We start from the raw sequence: 18583 nt of genomic DNA, 5'->3' as shown, positions 1-18583 counted from the left end.
TGCCCAATTGATTCTTCACTTCATTCTTGAACTCTTTGAACTTTTCAAAGGTTTCTGACTTTTGCTTGATTAAATAGATATACCCATATCTACTATAATCATCGGTAAAAGTCACGTAGAAGCGGTTCCCATCCTTCATGGTTGATCTAAACGGTCCACATACATCGGTATGTATTAGGTCCAATAGACCCTCACCCCTTTCACACGTACTCGTGAAGGGTGATTTAGTCATCTTTACAAGCAAACAAGATTCGCACGTGTCATCTTCCCTAAGGTCGAATGACTCCAACACTCCATCCTTTTGGAGTTGGGCTATGCATTTCTTGTTGACATGTCCAAGACGACAATGCCACGAGGATGCTTTATCCATACTAGTGGAAGAATCTATATTCAAAACATCATTTCCTAAGTTATCAACAATCATAAAAGTTTCATAAATTCCATTACATGGTATAGCTTCAAAGTAAAAGACACCATTTAGATAAGCCAAAATAGAACCATTCTCATTATTAAAAGAAAATCTAAAACCTTGTCTAAACAAACCATGAAATGAAATGATGTTTCTAGCCATTTCTGGCGAATAGCAACAATTGTTCAAATCTAAATATAAATTATTCCTAAGCACTAAAGAATACACTCCAATCTTGGTCACAAGCGACGATCTTCTGTTCCCCATGATTAGATTGATCCTTCCTTGCTCCACATCCCTACTTCTTCTTAGTCCCTGCACATTAGAACAAATGTGGTAACCACAATCGGTATCAAGAACCCAAGAAATAGCATGATTAGAATCGTTAGATTTAATTGTGTATATACCTGCGAAAGATGGCTTGATCTTTCCTTCCTTGATGGCTTGCAGGTACTCTAGGCAGCTTCTCTTCCAATGTCCTATCTTGTGGCAGTGGTGGCACTCTGTCTCCTTAGGGTTAGGGCAGGGCTTAGCGGGATCAACTTTGGTCCCACTAGAAGAGGCACCATCTCGGGCTTTAACCTTGCGATAGTTCTTGGATGAGGCCTTCCTCTTCTTTCCCTTTCCTTGACCTAAGACAGGAGCAGCGGGTGGATTGGGAGTTGGTGCAACAGACTTGTCTTTGAAGTTGCTCTCAGCGACCCTCAAGAGACCTTGGAGTTTGCATAGGGAGACCTCCTCTTTGTTCATGTGGTAGGTCATCCTAAATTGATTGTACATCGGAGGCAAAGAGTGAAGCACCATGTCGATCGCCAAGTCTTCCCCAAAGTCAACATTTAACTTGCGAAGGCGGTCGACATACCATTGCATCTTTTGCAGGTGCACGGTAAGAGATTCTCCATGACCCATCTTAGCGGAAATCATGTTGGTGAAAATCTCATAATGCTCTTGTCTCGCGTTCTGGTGGTATCTCTCTAATAAGTCTTGATGCATCTCGTACGGGTACATGTCCTCGTAGGACTTTTGGAATTCGGAGTTCATGGTGGCTATCATGATGCAATGTACCTTCGTTGCATCTCACTCATGAGTTTCAAAAGCGGTAATTTCAGCCGGAGTAGCGATTTCAGGATTGATTTCTCGAGCTTCTCATCGAGGACATACTCCTTATCCTCATAGCGAGCAATGGTGCGAATGTATCTTATCCATTCACTAAAGTTCGTTCCATCGAAGGTGACCTTTTGGAAAAGGCTCATCAACGTGAAAGAACTAGCAGCAGCGTTGTTTGCGTTCAACATCTACAAATAGAAAGGTCAAAGATAGATTAGAATATAAATCCCTAATTATCACCCAATAAGAAAAATTAGGGCTAGGATCCAACAACAACATTTACATATTAGAAAAGGGATGCCGTAATCTAACATGCAAATAAATTGAAGGTAAGTGAATGACGATTCACTAATTCTCCACCATAAAAACCTAACTATTAGTCCTAAATTTATTGAGAATTCCTAGGATCGGATGAGATTCATTGAAACTATTCAATGGCATGTTTAAATCTCGATATACCCCTCTTGTTTGTGACTGGGATACCGAGGATCACAAAGCGGGTGTGAATTACCATGCAAATTCACATGGTGCCTTCATTGTAACGATCACCTATTCGATGTGTCGGTAAAACACACACGCTCCATCGAACTATGATAAACAATGAATCACCCTTTGCCACCTTTGCTTAGAACCAATTAGTGTGCCGGTAAACCACACACGCTCCACTAACTTCTTAGCAAGGGTGCAAAGTGTAATTTCATGGGATTGCATCAATTCACTTTTCCTAAAGTAACTAAGATTGGGAAATTTAAAAAAATGTGTAGTTACTTTGTATTTCGTATTATACTTTTAATGAGAGGATGAGGTTGCCCTATCCTACCCATTCGGCTAACGACCCTCCACCGATCAAGCAAGCGGTGGGTGTGAGTGTACACCCATTAAGCGCCATTTTATAGGCCGCAACCTTATACCCACCTTATAGATCGGCTTCGTGAATGAGGCCTACTAACGGTAAGACTAGCATTTTAGTTATACATATATATATATATATATATATATATATATATATATATATTATTCTTGTAATATTATATTAGTATAGGGTTGTATTTTAAACATTTTAAAATCTAGGGTTTGAAATTTAAATTGTCTAAATTAAAACTTTTAATCACAAAATATAAATTTCAAAACTTGAGGACAAGTTTTAAACATTTAAAACATGGAGGATCAAATAACAAATAATTTCAATTAACAATTAATTTCCTAATTATCTATATTTGATTTATTCAAGATTTCTTTCAAGATAATTACCAAAATAATCAAAATAATTAATTAATTATCATATAAGGAAATTAAATATTTTATTAGTTGATAAATATCTTTAATTAGATCAAGATATTAGTCATATATATCAAAAAATCGGATTAGGATTGATCTAATATGATTAAGGTAACTTTCCATAAGATAATCATGAAGAAATCCCGAATCTGGCCATTCCTGACGCTTGAACTCGTCGAGTTCCCAACTGGACTCGTCGAGTTAGGCCAACTCGTCGAGTCCACCATGGGACTCGTCGAGTTCATGACTCAGAAACACAAAATCGAATTTTTCAGTTAAGTTTCATGCAAACAAGCAACAATTTAATGAAAACCAAGCTAGGCTCTGATACCACTGATGGGTTTTAGCCATAAGAACTTTCCTATGTGCGCATGCAAAACCCTAATGCTTGGATCTAGGCTTTCTAATTAAACATGCTTTGAATCCAAGACATCTAATGACTATTTAGGAATAAGAACAATGTTAAAACAGATCTAGAATCATACCTTTGAATTCCTTGTTGATCTTGTTGTCTTGGAGCTTCTAGAGTCACAATTGTCACTCCTCTAATGGCTTACAAACACCAAATAGCAAGGAGGATGATTTGAGAGAGAGGAGAGGGGAGGAAATCGACCAGGGCTTCTCTACTTTAGGTTAAGTTCCGATTTCCTTATGCCATAGGGTCTATTTATACTTGTAGACTCCTTAAGGGTTACAACCTAAACCCTAATTGGATAATCTTCTCTTAAAGCTATCCAAATCCATTCCTTAGATAACCCCTTGGACGATTTGAAGCTATCCCAAGCTTCTAGAATCCGTCCAATACATATCTATATGGATTTACAGTCTAAAGTTTAACTATCAAACAATTGACAGTTTATACCCTCTTATTTAATTAATCTCTTTAAGTCACCAAATTAATTCCAATTAATTCTATGACTTATATTAATAAAATAACAATATATTATTCTTTATATTATTCTCATAATATACTAATAATATTTACTCTCTCTTAATAAATCATCCTATCAAGTTGTTATGGTGAAGGCAACCCAAAAGGACCATGCACAACCGGATCAAATACTTGCCTAATATAGTTGCAGCCTTAGACACTATTCCAAGGGATGTAGAAGGGTATTAGTCGTCTGGAGATGATGATGATTTAATCACTGGTAGAAACATATGTCTTATGGCTCGACAACAAATTGAATGTAATGAAGGCTACTGGTCATCTGGGTCAAAAAAAGATGATGAAGATGCAGAACCAAACTACTGCTACATGGCTACCAACGATCCTCCTGGCAGAAGCATCGTCAACAGGTAAAATCTATGATCACTGATAATACTTTTGATTTATCACTTTGTGAACCATAACTAACCCAGATCCAATCATACATGAACATCATTTACAAAGCCTATGAGTCAGCCATAGAAGCTAGTGAGAAGAAGGATTGTAAACTAAGTCGTCTTAGATTACATTTTGAGGATAAGAAGTTGAAAATAGAGTCTTTAGAACGAGAGCTTGTAATGTCAAAAGATGAATGTATTCATTCTTAAAGACAAGTGTGGAATCATTTATTCTGAAAGAAATGTTTTGATATCTAACAACAAACGTCTTAATGCTAAAATAGATGCTTTACATAATTCCATTGACATTATTGAGGAAAATGAATGGATGACTCACAATTTTCGTCATCCTTGGTCAAAAGCTCCTGATCTTGGAAGCGAGTTTCTGAAACCAATTGTCAGTCCCTTAAGGGAGTTACAGAATCTAAGTTTTATGGGAGACATTCGGAACATTAAACATTCGGATACCCCTGTGCATATGTTTCTACCAGTGATTAAATCATCATCATCTCCAGACGACTAATACCCTTCTACATCCCTTGATACAGTGGTGACAAAAGCCTTTTCACTTTCTGCCATTTATTGAGCTCGTCATGCATAGTAAGCAGAGTCCTTGACCTTGGGTTTCTGTAGGACTTCATCTAAGCAATCTTTGGCAAAATGGTTTGCATGTCCATATTTATGATCTTGGGTTTTTCGGACTTGGGAGTTTGTGAAGATTCCAAAGTAAGAGTTGGTGAGGGAAGGTTAAGTTTGTAGGAAGGAGGATTTTCTGAAGGTTTGTTGAACGGTTGAGGATTGTTTTGGTGAGGTGCCTGAAAACAGTTGTTTTGGTGAGAAGCTTGGAAACGATTGTTGTATGGCTTGTTGAAAGGACGGTTGTATTTCATGGAAAGTAAGGCAAACTCCTATTGGAAAAGAAGTTCGAAGTCCATGTCTTCGGAAATAAGGTCACAAGTTGATTGGTAGTTGGTGGTGGGAGCAGGTATGGTTGGTGTGAGGGTTATATGGAACAATAGTAGAGAGAGGGTCCGAAACAGCAGGGTTCGGAGTTTGTGGATCGTAGGAACTGACTAGAGCTAGAGGGCCTCTAGTGAGTTCACACAGGGTTTGTGCAACATTTGATTCATGACCTTGAAGTTCGTCAAAGAGTTGGTAGAGTTTCAAATTCTTCAGATATCCATTACTCTAAAGACATGATTTCACATTTCCCCACCCTTTTCCGAGGCTATTGATGAACTTAAGGTTGTACTCAAGTGGGGTTCAGACTATCCCATGAGCTGTCATGTTGTTGACGATGATTCAGTATCTGTTTGAGGCTGAGGCAACAGATTCACCAGGTGTTGTAGTGAAAGTGTCGAACTCATTGACAACCGAGGTTAAACGCTTTATCCTTCATGTTCTCTGAACCTTTGAACAAATCTTGAAGTGTGTGCCAAATCTCTTTTGCCAATTTACATAGTTTAATGTGCTTAAAGAGAGAAGGTGGAACACCAAACACCCTTTCGGAAAAAGCAACTTGATTTGCATGCAACTTTTTAAGATCATCAACAGTGAGCGATGCCTGACGTTGTTCATCCCTAACAATAGTTCGAACTGGAACATGAGGACCTTCTTTAACGGATCTCCAGATAGCTTCACCTTTCTCCTTACCCAATAAAAACCTTTCCATTCTAACTTTCCAATGATCATATTCTTCAACAACTAGCAGTGGGGCACGAGTAGGGCAACCCACGCTATTTTCTATTTGCATTGAATACATTTGTTGAGTATTAGAAGCAGCCATTGAAATTAAGATATCTCAAGCTAAACTGGTATATAGAAGAACTTCTATCCCGAACACATAAATGATTGAAATACCAAGGTAATTTCAAATCAACTATAATCTGATCTTTTGGATTCAAAGGACAACCACTCAAGCTCTGATACCAATTATGATGACAAAGGATCTGATTGCACAGGGACAAGGTTCGAAAACTCAACCCTTGAATTAATGCTTAAGATCAATGTCTGCTACTAAATGAAGGTTCCAGTCAAGTATGGTAAACCAGTCAAGTCTAAAGTAAGAGATTCAACAGAGTGTTCAAACCATAAATGAAGAATGAAGAGAATGATCAGAGTAAGGACAATAAATGAACAAGAAGAATGTTTTTAAGAATTGATTTGGAAGAGAGGTGTAAGAGAAATACTTCAAGCAATACTATATTTAGAGCAACAATCCGTCTGATATTCTTGTCATAAAACGCACCATAAATAGGTGAAAAGGTTACATCGTACAAACTCATAAACATACATAGGACCGGATAAAAGAGTTGTTTCTGACACTCTGATTATCCAAGTTGACAGAAGAGACTAAGTCATTATAACTAGTTACATCAGACAAAATGACAAGATAAATTAATACAGATGGATACATCATTTCTGAACATCTTCTTCATTTCGGACTTCCTTTACTTCGCACCACAAGCTTTTATTCCTGACCCCAACTCCACTTATAATCACAAACTGACTCCAGAACATTTTCTACTTCGGAACTAAGACTGATCTTGGAACTTTATTGTGTGATTGCTAGAGGTTCACTTTCATGTACTAACAATAATGCGTTAATAGGTAAAAGTAAAAGGAAATACTAATGTGTATGTGATAAGGATTAATCAAACACAGCAGCTAAGGGTATGTTTGTTTTCCTAAAAAAACCATTTCTAACCACTTTTGGCTGCACCACACAGAACACACGTAACACTTGACCTTTCGTAACTGTTTGTTTTCTAAAAGACTTCTGACTTAAAAACTATTGTGTATGTGTTGCACGATGCATCACTGGACACTCCTCTTTAAACCATTTTCCACTTTTTTTTAAGTTATATTATTCAACATATATTTGTTTTTGTTTTTTCAACAACATGTTTATTATTTTAATAATATTATGAAGGATATTATAACAATTCAAGTATATTTTACATAGTTTATAATTGTTTGGTAAATTTCATATAAATATTTGTTTGTGTTATATTGCCTATAACAAAATATTAATAAATTATAAAATTAAACTCAACGAAGAAATAATCATTGTCTTGGAAAATTTAACAAAATGAACATATTATTTGCTAAATTAATGATTTTATCTTTTGTTATTTAGCAATTATTATGTTTAATTATTTTATATAAACGTCTTAAAAAATTATATCACAATGATATTTATATTCGATTTGCACATGATTAAAACTAAATAAAATTTTGATTTAGAATAACTTTTAACTATTGTATGTTTAATTGTTTCAGTAGTTTGCTGACATTAAAAAAGGGAGAATTTTGTATATGCCCTTGTTAAATGTCTAAATATCGTATTTGCCAAATCTAAACTTTAAATATCATATTTGTCCTTCTTAATCTCTTTAAATATCGGATTTATCCAAACTTATTTATTAATAGTTTATAATATTTAATAATCATTTTTTATATTTTAATATCTTTAAAATTGAAAAAAAAACAAAATGGATAGTTTTGCCCTTTACTCCTAAAACATAGGAAATCTTCACATTCTATGCTTTGCCCTTATTCCCCACGATCGTCATTGTTTAGTTTCGTTGTCTTCCCTTTTATCTCTCACCACATTCCTTATTTGCCTCTATAATCACACTCAAATCAGTTTCCCCTAGAGTAATACTTTTCTTATGTTTCATTATGTTACCAAAAAGAAGGGCAAATAAGGAATGACATAACGACCAAAATAAGGAATGTGTCAAGAGGAAAAAGGGAAGACAACGAGTCTCAACAGTGACGGTCCTAGGAAAGAAGAGAATAGCATAAAACTGTGAAGATTTCCTGCGTTTCAGGAGTTAAGGGCAAAATCGTCCATCCTGTTTTTATTTTCAATTTTGATGATTTTAAAACATAAAAAGTTATTATTAAATATTCAAACTATTAAAAAAATAGATCTGAGCAAATCCGATATTTTAAAAGGATAAGAAAGACAAATATGATATTTACAATTTAGCTCGGGTAAATACGATATTTAGACGTTTAGTAAGGGCATATACAAAATTCTTTCATAAAAAACAAACAAACTTCTTAAAGAAATTAAATATCCCCATACTTTTTGTTTTTACAAATCTTCCTATCTAATTAAATGATGATATGTGTCATTTAATGGTCATTGTCATCATTTAATTGGATAGAAGGATTTGTAGGAACAAAAATAGAAGAATATTTAATTTCTTTACTAAATATCCTCTTACTAACTTTTTGTTTTTACAAATCTTTATACCCAATTAAATGACATTTGTAATGTTTAATACAAGACAAAACTGCAAAAATGGTCCCTGTGGTATGCATTTTTTTGGGGTTTTAGTCCAAACTACGACTTTTTTGGCTTTGTGGTCCTTTTGGACTAGTTTGTATGTGAAAATAGTCCCTCCGAAAATTGAAATGACTATAATACCCTTGGGGTATTTATTTTTCATTTTCCTTTCATTTTTTTAAATTTAATATTTATTTTAACAATTAAAAAATAATAGAGGACCCACCTTTCTCTCTCTCTCTCTCTCATACCCACCTGCAACCATGGATTCCCATTTCTCTTTTCTTCAATGCTCAATCAATCTTTAATAACCTAGAGAAAACTAGATTTTCAAAATAAAATCATAATGTAAATGAAAAGGCAGTTGGGGTGGAGCGGTGGATCTATGAGGGTGATAGGTAGTGTTTGCGATTGAAAAACACCCAAACCAAAATTATATATGCAAGTATGTATCAACAAAATTGATCAGAAATGGGTATCTCCATTCACGAAAAAACTTGATCGATTCGATACACACACTGAAAAATTGAAACACATATACACACAGTGAATAACATGAAAATAGTATGTAAACCCATTTGAATTTGGAATCGCTCTGTTGGATGGTTTTCTCATCGATTGGTGTGCTTCATGAACCAAATCCACTCTCATCCCTTCCGAATACATATGTTGCATATTCACTTTGTTGTACATTTTTTGCAGGTTTTAGAACTTATATAAGCATATTCCTACAATTACCCACTTACAATTTAGGTCAAATGAATTTGAGCAAAAAAAATGGAGGAATCGATTTCACCTTTGTACCATAATCAACACCTCCGATCATAGTCGTCATCAGCCTCCACTGCAACAACCACCGGCATCTACGACACCGGAACCACCACCTGCAACTTCGATTTGTGATTTGGGTTATGAAAAGTTCTTGAACACATAACAGTTACATCTTGATTTATCCTTTTACCCATGAATCAACCATAGTAGATCACTAGAAAACCTTTTGAGATCTCACCGGAGAGGTTGTCAAGCAGCTGCTAGTAATGGAGGAGTGATGTTTTTTTATTGTCTTCTCTCCCTCCTCTCGTATCTTTCTCATCTTCCAGGTCCAAATCAACGAACCTCTCCGATGTCGTAATCTTGTTCTTCATCTTCAACTTACATCCCCTCTCACCGCCTCCTTCTGAAATCACCCATCAAGAACCCTCTGTACTTACATTCGTCACCTGGAGACATAGATCCTCTGTACTTTCATTCGTCACCTGGAGACATAGATCCTCCATCTCCCCCTTTAGCTCTATCAATAAAAAAACGAATCAAGCCCCAAAACTTTTCTCTTTCCTTTTGATAAACCGCAACACACCACCATTTTTGTTACTCTCGTATCATCCTTTTTACTAATTTGATTTTTAATGGCTTTGAGTTATGGGTGAGGTGGGGAGAAGAAGATACGTGGGTTTTTTTTTTTTTTTTTTTGTGTGTGTGTGTGTGTGTGAGAGAGATAGAGAGGGCCCAAAATTAATTAATTAATTATTTTTTCATTTAAATTGAATAGAAAAAAACATAATAAAATAAATCAGAAGGACATTGCAGTAATTTCAGTTTACCGAGGGACTAAATTCACAAAGAAACTTGCTCAAAAGAACCACTAATCCAAAAAAATCGGAGTTTGGATTAAACCCCAAGAAAATGCATACCACAGGGACCATTTTTGCAATTTTGTCTTAATACAATCATATTTTAGTATATATGTTTATTACAATCATATTTTAGTATATAGAAATCACAGATGTCATAGTTTAATTATCGTTTAACCGGAACAGGAGGATATTTAATTTCTCAACTTTTTATTATAGTTTACAGGTAATCTCTTCTCTTGCTTGCAGATGTGGTAGCTTGCAACGAGTCTGAGTTGTCTCAGTTGAATCAGCGAGTTAACACCAACGAGTCTCATTCTACCTCCACACAGACAAGGACGCATGCACATCCAATAGCTTGCAAAAAGAGAAATTGAATCACGCATCTGTTGATCTAATGCGAATTCTGTTTCCAAAAAACCCCTCTGAAATTTTCCCTAATTTGAATGGAAGCCCTAACCCTAAAACATAACCCCCTCCGTGAATCTTCCAAATGTGGCCGTCTTTGGATCCTTTATCCATATCAACATTTTTCTCTCTTCTTCTCTGGAGGCGAACTTTAATCTCTCCGTTGTTTTATTGGTCTCGAAGAGACTAAGCAATTTGTTTTAGGTTTACAATCAGTTGGGGAGTTTAAAAACTACACTATATATACATTATTCTGTATAGAAAAGGGAAGATAATAAGTTTTTAAAGGGAAGGAAGAGATGGAGAGCTCTGACGCAGAAACAGGCATGGTTGATTGTGGTGTTGGGACCATCGTTTGGGTTCGGAGGCGGAATGGGTCGTGGTGGCCGGGTAAGATCCTGGGCCCCGATGAGCTCTCTGCTTCTCCGCTCATGTCTCCCCGATCTGGAACTCCTGTCAAACTTCTTGGGAGGGAAGATGCCAGTGTGTAAGTCCTCTAATTCACTTCCTCGATTTCATTCTTATGCTTTCTGTATCTCGTGTATATTTGCTGGATTGCTGAAAGAACAAAGACAACTGGTGCGGTATTCATTTGTTGAGGAAGTAAAAAAAGAATGATCGGGTTAATGTCATTTTTTTTTTGTTTCTCACATTCGAACCTGTTGAACACACACCTGATATCACATAGCTACCTAGCTCAGCTCACATAAGATGATTGCCTCGAACAGTTGTAAATGACTTGGATTTGTTGAAAAAAACTCAAATATGATTAAATCATCTAATAGTTCTTCTTGGAGCTTACATCTCTTTGGACAGAATGATTATATTATGGAGAAGGTAGATGCTTATTCTACCAATAATACTATTACCTATCCTTTAGTTGATTAAATAAATGATTACAATCATTAAAACACAATTTTGTTTGTGCTAAGCTTGCGATCGTCATTGATTGGTAAGTGAAACTTGAGTACTGACTTGGTTCTTTACTACTTGTTTTATGATTAATAAATCCTTACTCATTGTCTTCACTCATGTGCTGATCAACTGGACGTAAATAATTTGTACTTTATGTGAGCTAAATTCTAGGAGGTGGTGTATACTTGAGTGTCCAAGGATATTGTTATATGGGATTTGGGATAAGTTGATATAGAAAGATTCAGGACAAAAGATGTGTTTTTTTTTTTTTTTTTTTCCAGTTACACCACATGGATCATGGTGTGTACACTTCCAAAGCAGTTTGTCAGCTTCTGCTTACTTTTATAGGAATTAGGAACTATGTTCCCTGTCTTTGTCCATCGCATATCAAGCCACCAAAAGTTGATCAACATTTGATGTGTTTTGTCTGGTAGCAACTATGCAAAATCCATTGTCTTAAAACAACTTAAACACAGATCCTAAGTTTCTAACAGCATAGATGAAGATCATTGAAATCATTGTGAATGTCATTCATATATGTGATAAATGTCACTCTAAGTTCCTAAATTCTTATAGCGGCTGATGCTTTCACCCATCATAGCCTAACTACCTCGGCTATTTGACCTCTCATCGTTCATTGCTTCTATTACGTTTCTGAAGACAGCTTCAGCTTCCTTGGTTTTATGTAACCATGGACGGTGGAGCCTGATAACATGTTACAATCTAGACCTGATACTCACGAATTAGGGCACGATAGATTTGGTTATCGCTGAATGATTACAAATCAGGAAATGAATTCCCAAACAATCAAAAGCTACCTTCTAACTAACTTCAGGTCTATCTATACTTTTGCAACAGATACAAGACTAAAATGACATAAAAGCCCCTAGACCTGTAAAACTTATTCTTTTATTAAAAGTACTGAATCAACTACTAATTCTTAGTTCTTCTTGTGTAAGTAAACCTCAATACATTTGTATAAAGCTATCAGTCACTATAGGTTTTGACATATTATTTATAATCATTCTGGTTATCAGCCAGCCAGCCTTGGAAGGAAAAAACTGAGGAGTGAAATTTTCTTTTTGTTCAGTTGATGTTCTTGCACCTAATAAGCTTTATTTGACAATGAACAGGGATTGGTACAACCTAGAGAAGTCGAAGCGAGTTAAACCTTTCCGCTGTGGTGAGTTTGATGACTGCATCGAGAGGGCGGAAGCTTCACAGGGGATGCCTCCAAAGAAAAGAGAGAAATATGCACGCAGGGAAGATGCTATCCTTCATGCACTTGAGCTTGAGAAGCAAGTGCTGGAAAAGAAATATGGGAAACCAGGTGTCCAATCTAATAATACCAAGTTACTAGGAAAAGACACAACTATAACTCCAGAATTATCACGTGACAGTGGTAAACATGTGGATCTGTCTCTTGATGACAAAAGAAAGGGTCTTTCCTTTCAGTCAAGGAGTCACCTGAATGTAGATGATGTACCTGTACGTCCTATTCTTTTCAAGCATAAACTCTCTTCCTTGGCTGCTTCAAATGGTTCCCATAGGCATGCTTCAGATGTCCTTACACCAGAAAATACGGTTATTGTCGGTAGTAAAAAGTTGTTGGAGAAAAAAAGGAAAAGGTCACAAGAGGGGAATACGGAGGAATCAGTTGGTAAGAGGCGTGACAGACATCGTCCTCTTGTTCAGGTACTCCTGAGTAGTGCAAAACTGCCCCACCATGACCACACTCACCCCTTGCAGCCAAAGACTGATGGAGGGGAGGAGCAGAGAAAAGTTGTACACCGTGCAGTGGGTGGCAATGATCCAGGTGACACTAGAGAAGCTATCCCTGACCAAGTGGAAAATTCAGCACCCAAGTTTGAGAAAAGGGACGAGTCCTTCCCTGTTGCATTGAGTGAAGAAAACACTACTGAATCTAATGAAGACACTGAAACTGATTCTTCTGGCACTGAATCTCTGATGTCGGACACATATGACGCAATGGCTGCACTTTCAGGTTCATATTTTATTGTTTTTCTTCTGGATAATGTCATTGTTTTTCTATTTGCCAATGTCATATGCTTAGTGGTTTGAAACTCTCAGTTGGCCCATGGACACATAATTAATTCCATTGTTGTTGTGAACGTTGGCTTTTGCTTCTCAAAGCTGTTGCATGCATTAATTTGTGTTCATTCACACCCTGGACTTTACATTGATCCAGCGTGCCAACGATTGCATAATAATTACACATTTACTCTTCTTTGCAACTATACCCACCAGACATAGTAGGATTGAGTCTAGATCCTCCCTATGCTTCTCTACAGCTCTTTGAATAAATCCCAATGTCATAAAAAAGCAAAAAACACATCCTTATTAGCAACTGAAACACCATGTTCATGATGTTTAGCAATGTAGCAGGGGGATTTTTCTGCCCAAAAGCCATAAAAACCCATTATGAATCCTGAAGACTGTTCAATTGAAAAATGTATCGATTGTCAAGTATTTACATTAATATCGAAAGATAGTTATTCTCAAATATGTGTTTAGTATAAGTACTTGTTTGTATTTTTGTGTTGTGACATTTAAATTTGTGAGGCCCAATGGCTGCTTGCAAGTGTTATTCATATTACTGTTTGAATTGTATCGAGTCCCTCCTGCTTAGTTTTCTGGTTGCACTTGTTTGTAACTGTTCCTCTCTCTCTCTCTCTCTCTCTCTCTCTCTCTTATTGCTTTTTGTCTGAACTTTTTGTTATTATTATTTTGATTTGTGGTTTAGATGAAGCTGAAGATGTTGAATTCATACCAAAGGCATTTGGAAGGCAAGGGGTACATGAGGAGAGCATGAGTGATGATGAGTCAGGAGGAGTTCCTGATGATTCCGTAGCAACAGTCTCCAAATGGCAGCTGAAGGGAAAAAGGAATAGTCGCAGTTTGAGGAAGAGAAAGGTAGCTACAAATTCCAGCCACTGGATGACGGGTTTCAATGGAATTGACACAAGTTTAAGTTTGAGAAGCAAAGCTAGTGGAGGCTTGCTAGACATGATGAGTTGGGATGATGATCCTGATCCTTACCCTTGTTGTTTGAAGGGATACTCATACTCATACTCATACTCAGGTGAGTACCAAATATACGATGACGATGACGATGATAATGATGATGACGACGATGATGTGAGGAGGCATGGGACCCGGATGTTGATTGATGTTGAAGTAGGAGTGCAATCAAGTTATCAGAGAGAACACGTGCCCATGATTTCCCTGATGAGCAAATTGAATGACAAGGCCATAGTGGGTCACCCTATTCCAGTAGAAGCCCTGGAAGATGGTTCATCTGATGATATGTTCCAAATGGAATCATTATTATTATTAGGTGGTGGTGACACAAGTGCGCCGCTTCAACCATGGAGGACCGCCAGGAGGACCGCCAAGTGTCGGGGGGTTGCACTTGCACGGCCGCCTCAATTTTTATCAACATTAGAGGAAGAAGAAGAAGAAGAAGAAGAAGAAGAAGAGGCGGTGGCCTCCTTTCAGTTTCAGGAGTATTATGATGAAGATGGAAAAGCAAGTGTTACTCGCAGCAACAGCAAGGGAAGAAAGTGGGCTGCACCAAAAAAGCCACAAAGGAGGACCACCTCATCTTGCAGCAGTCAGAAAATAAGGACGTTATCATCAATAGGCGGGACCCAACAGCAGCAACAGCAGCACAATATGGATTTGAAAGCAGAAGGTGAACAAGGGATAGGGATGATGATGATGATGATGATGATGATGAAACCAGAGTCATTGCCCACAGCAGTTGCTTGTATCCCTGTTAAATTAGTGTTCAGTAGGTTACATGAGGAGCTGGTTGCCCCCCGCCATCAATAAACATGATGTAAATTGTATGTAATTGATTATATGCTTCCATTGCCAAAGCGGTGGTTTTGTTTTTCTGTTTTCATGCAAGAGGAACATAACATTCAGTTAGTGGTGTTTGGTTTGCTTTGGCAAAAAAAATGTTTTTGGGGAAGAGAATACTGTAAAGATAGAAAGGGAGGTTGAAAATTCTAAACCTGTATGGAGAAAGTGTATATGCTATGCAGTATGCAATGTGTTTGATATTTGATTTGATTGAGTTACAGGATGATTTCTTGGTTTCTTTTATGGGTATTGCACGTGATGAACTTGATAAAACACCAAATGAGATCTCTTTTGAGAAGCTTCAGGTCTCTATCCATTTACCTCATCATCTTATCTTTACAGGGCAAATTACAAAAAAAAAAAAAAAAACAGATCGAGTATATTTTTGGCAATTATTGTCATTACACCACGGATACTTTATTCTTTCCAATCAAACCATAAAAGTTGAGACTTTTTTCCAAATCAACCCTTCTAATTCTCCAAATTAACCATTTTGACATGTTATATAAGGTCAAATTGTTAAATTTGGAAATATGTCTAAAACTTAAATGGTTTGATTGGAAAAAAATAAAGTAAAAGTGGTTAAATCGCAAAATTGCCCAAAATATAATGTTGTTTCTGTAATTTACCCTTATTTGTATCATCCACTTATCATCATATATCCCATATGTATAGTCAGGGATAAAAGTTATTCACATATAAGAATTATCGTTTCTCCTTCTCTTTTTACCCATTTAGTTCTATCTGAGAAAATAAATGACATTTGTAAACAGATGACTTATGGAAAAATAGTCAATTTTCTGACTTTCTTTATGTATAGAGTTTGATGCTATAAATATAATACACAAATAAATGAAAGATAAACTGCTTTTTTTTTTGCAAGTTTACGTTTTTATTTAACAGAATTCAATTTTCAGTCTTTGTTGGACCTTGCACTGCGTTCCACAGCAGCTGCAGCAGATCCTTTGCATGAAGATGTCACATGTTTAGTGGTCAGTTTTATTTATTCCTATTACAACATTCTACTTTGAGAAATGATTAATACTTTATTTATTATTATGGGTTTTCAGGACACAGGTTTTTTGTTAAAGAGATTGAGCATTCTGAAAGATCTTCAAACATGTGGTGAGACAATTTCAAAGCCTGATGTTGTAGAAGAGCCCTTGATCACTGGTATGGAAACCTTCTCTGTCAATTACAAGGTAAATATCAATACACCTTTTGATTCTTTCATCAAATCAATAAATTGCAATGTACTTTCAGTTATCTGATTATCTAATTATCGATTAAATGAAAGCATGTTGGTATTTTTGTTACAGGTTCAATGGGAATTATCCCTTGTGATATCAAGAAAAGCTCTGACAAAATACCAATTAATTTTTCGATTTCTGTTTCACTGCAAACATGTGCATAGGCTACTTTGTGCAGCTTGGCAACTACATCAAGTATGAGACTAAATATCCATGATATAAATATTTATTAAAAATTAAAAATATTTCCTTTTTTACTCTTTATATTTTTTTGTTTTTGTAGGGTGCACGTGCACGTGATATGCACGGAACTGCAATATCTTCATCATCAATACTATGCATGAATATGCTTAAATTTATAAATAGCCTTTTACGCTATCTAATATTTGAGGTAAAAATAACCATGTTCTTAAGTTTATAAATAACAATGTACTTACATTTCCTTTCCGACAATAACAATATATAACCTGTAGTTTGTATGTAAGATGCTTACAAATTTTATGTTATTGCTATTAATTATTATCAGTAAAAAGGTAAGCGTGTTATGTAAAAAATAAAGTATATTGTGTAAGTTTCATGCTATAAGTATGTTGTTATTATGGGTGAAGAAATATAAATATGTTTCTATTTCCTATTTTTTAATTACTCCGATGTTAATGTGGTTATTTATATCTCTTTAATTCTTTTGTCAACCAATATATTATTATGATTGAATAACATATTCTTTTATCTTGCTGTAGGTTTTTGAACCAAATTGGCATTTTATGCATTATAAACTTGAAAATGCAAAGAGCATAGATGAGGCTCTTTAAAAAAAAATAAAAAAAAAAACTTGAAAATGCAAAGAGCATAGATGAGGTATATGTTTATGATTGAATGACATTCTTTTATTTTGATTCCTCTCAACTCTTGGGTTAAAATGCAAGAAAGAGCAATGTACTTCTATTGATTTGGTTATTGTGTTTTGAAAAATCTACCTAGTTATAGTAATGTCATCCAAATACAAAGTAATTTTCACTTCTCTAGTTTGGTAAATTGTTAAAAATATAATGTTCTAATAAGAAGAAAAAATGGTACTACAATGCTTGTAAAAGAAAATTAAAGTAAATTGCTATATTTCACAAATAAGTTAAAGTGCGTTGTTATCTTTTTCTTTGTGTGTGCTTCTAATTTTTGTACTTAAATAGGTAATTCAATATCATTACTTTTTCATGGAGAAGTGTCTCAAGGAATGTTCACTTCTTTCTCCAATTCTTATTTATAAAAATAGACTCTCGGTTTTAAAAGTAGAAACGAGAAGAATAATAATGATACTGGTTATTTGATAAATAAGATCAAATCAGTAACTCTACTAATCATAATTAACACTTGGCATAATTCTCAATAGATGTCTATTGTTTATATAATCTACATGTTAAAAGTATGTCAGCCTCTTCTTGTTGAACTTGTATTTTCAAAGTAATTTCTCATTCATTGAAAATTTCAAGAAAAAATTTACGTACTACTTTGCATGCAACACCCTCTTTTAATCTAGAAGAAAAAACAAACACATTGTTCTTGTTCAAGACTTGTAATCATGAAGCTAAATCGACAAAAAAAACTCAAACTCTTGAAATTCGTATGTAAAAAAAAAATTAAAATCGCAAAAACAACATAACTTATCCCATTCCTGAAATGATAAAACCTCTTCCCATCTCTCACAACAATTTATCTCTCCACAACTTGTTTAGTCGAAACTTAATGTTTAGTCCTTAGTATTTTTTGTACTTTCAGTATCCTATAAATAGGGTCTGAACTTGAGTGTAGGTAAGAGAGTTTTCCCACTTCTGTTATCTATTTTGTTGTTGATCAAGTGTTTGGAGACATTAAAAATTTTGACAGAGTGTTATCTGACAAAGGTGCTCATTATTTGGAAACCAACACAGTGGTTTATCTAAATTTCAAGTGCACAGATGATGTAGTATTTCCGAATCAAGTGTTTGTCACTATTGGGAATGTGGAAAATATCAAACCTGAATTCAACAAATTGGTTGAAGAAGATAACAAGAAAACATCAGACGAAGGATTCTTT

At 35.5% G+C, this 18583-nt stretch overlaps 2 protein-coding genes across 3 annotated transcripts; both read left to right on the top strand.

Annotated features, from left to right (window-relative positions):
- Window positions 1–10260: 10260 nt before the first annotated feature.
- Window positions 10261–15462, top strand: LOC145059423 (uncharacterized protein At1g51745-like). Its single transcript, XM_079007275.1, has 3 exons — window positions 10261–10946; window positions 12508–13379; window positions 14139–15462. Exons 1-3 carry the CDS (start codon window positions 10759–10761, stop codon window positions 15227–15229), a joined length of 2151 nt encoding a protein of 716 aa, XP_078863401.1. The 5' UTR covers window positions 10261–10758; the 3' UTR covers window positions 15230–15462.
- On the top strand, window positions 15434–17479 carry LOC145059424 (gamma-tubulin complex component 2-like). Of its 2 annotated transcripts, XM_079007277.1 has the most exons (6): window positions 15434–15567; window positions 16180–16254; window positions 16333–16464; window positions 16582–16707; window positions 16796–16903; window positions 17253–17477. In XM_079007277.1, exons 1-6 carry the CDS (start codon window positions 15439–15441, stop codon window positions 17322–17324), a joined length of 642 nt encoding a protein of 213 aa, XP_078863403.1. In that variant the 5' UTR covers window positions 15434–15438; the 3' UTR covers window positions 17325–17477. The 2 variants fall into 2 exon arrangements, with proteins under 2 accessions (XP_078863403.1, XP_078863404.1); XM_079007278.1 differs by lacking the exon at window positions 16180–16254 and having other exon boundaries at window positions 15439–15567; window positions 17253–17479.
- The last annotated feature ends 1104 nt before the right edge of the window (window positions 17480–18583 follow it).

This window comes from Lactuca serriola, chromosome 6, assembly GCF_051521515.1.
Source record: "Lactuca serriola cultivar US96UC23 chromosome 6, Lser_US96UC23_V15, whole genome shotgun sequence".
In the NCBI taxonomy this organism is placed as follows: Eukaryota; Viridiplantae; Streptophyta; class Magnoliopsida; order Asterales; family Asteraceae; genus Lactuca; species Lactuca serriola.
Note: the sequence above shows the minus strand (reverse complement) of the source record. Positions and strands in the feature narration are given on the sequence as shown.

What these genes read in the sequence shown, in the direction of transcription:
- LOC145059424 (XM_079007277.1), top strand. Translation starts at nt 15,439, where the DNA reads ATGCAGTATGCAATGTGTTTGATATTTGATTTGATTGAGTTACAGGAT. An exon ending in CCTTCTCTGTCAATTACAAG is followed by an intron (nt 16,465 to 16,581) that starts GTAAATATCAAT and finishes TTTTTGTTACAG; the next exon opens with GTTCAATGGGAATTATCCCT. An exon ending in CAGCTTGGCAACTACATCAA is followed by an intron (nt 16,708 to 16,795) that starts GTATGAGACTAA and finishes TTGTTTTTGTAG; the next exon opens with GGTGCACGTGCACGTGATAT.
- LOC145059423 (XM_079007275.1), top strand. Translation starts at nt 10,759, where the DNA reads ATGGAGAGCTCTGACGCAGAAACAGGCATGGTTGATTGTGGTGTTGGG. An exon ending in GGGAGGGAAGATGCCAGTGT is followed by an intron (nt 10,947 to 12,507) that starts GTAAGTCCTCTA and finishes GACAATGAACAG; the next exon opens with GGATTGGTACAACCTAGAGA. An exon ending in CGCAATGGCTGCACTTTCAG is followed by an intron (nt 13,380 to 14,138) that starts GTTCATATTTTA and finishes TTTGTGGTTTAG; the next exon opens with ATGAAGCTGAAGATGTTGAA.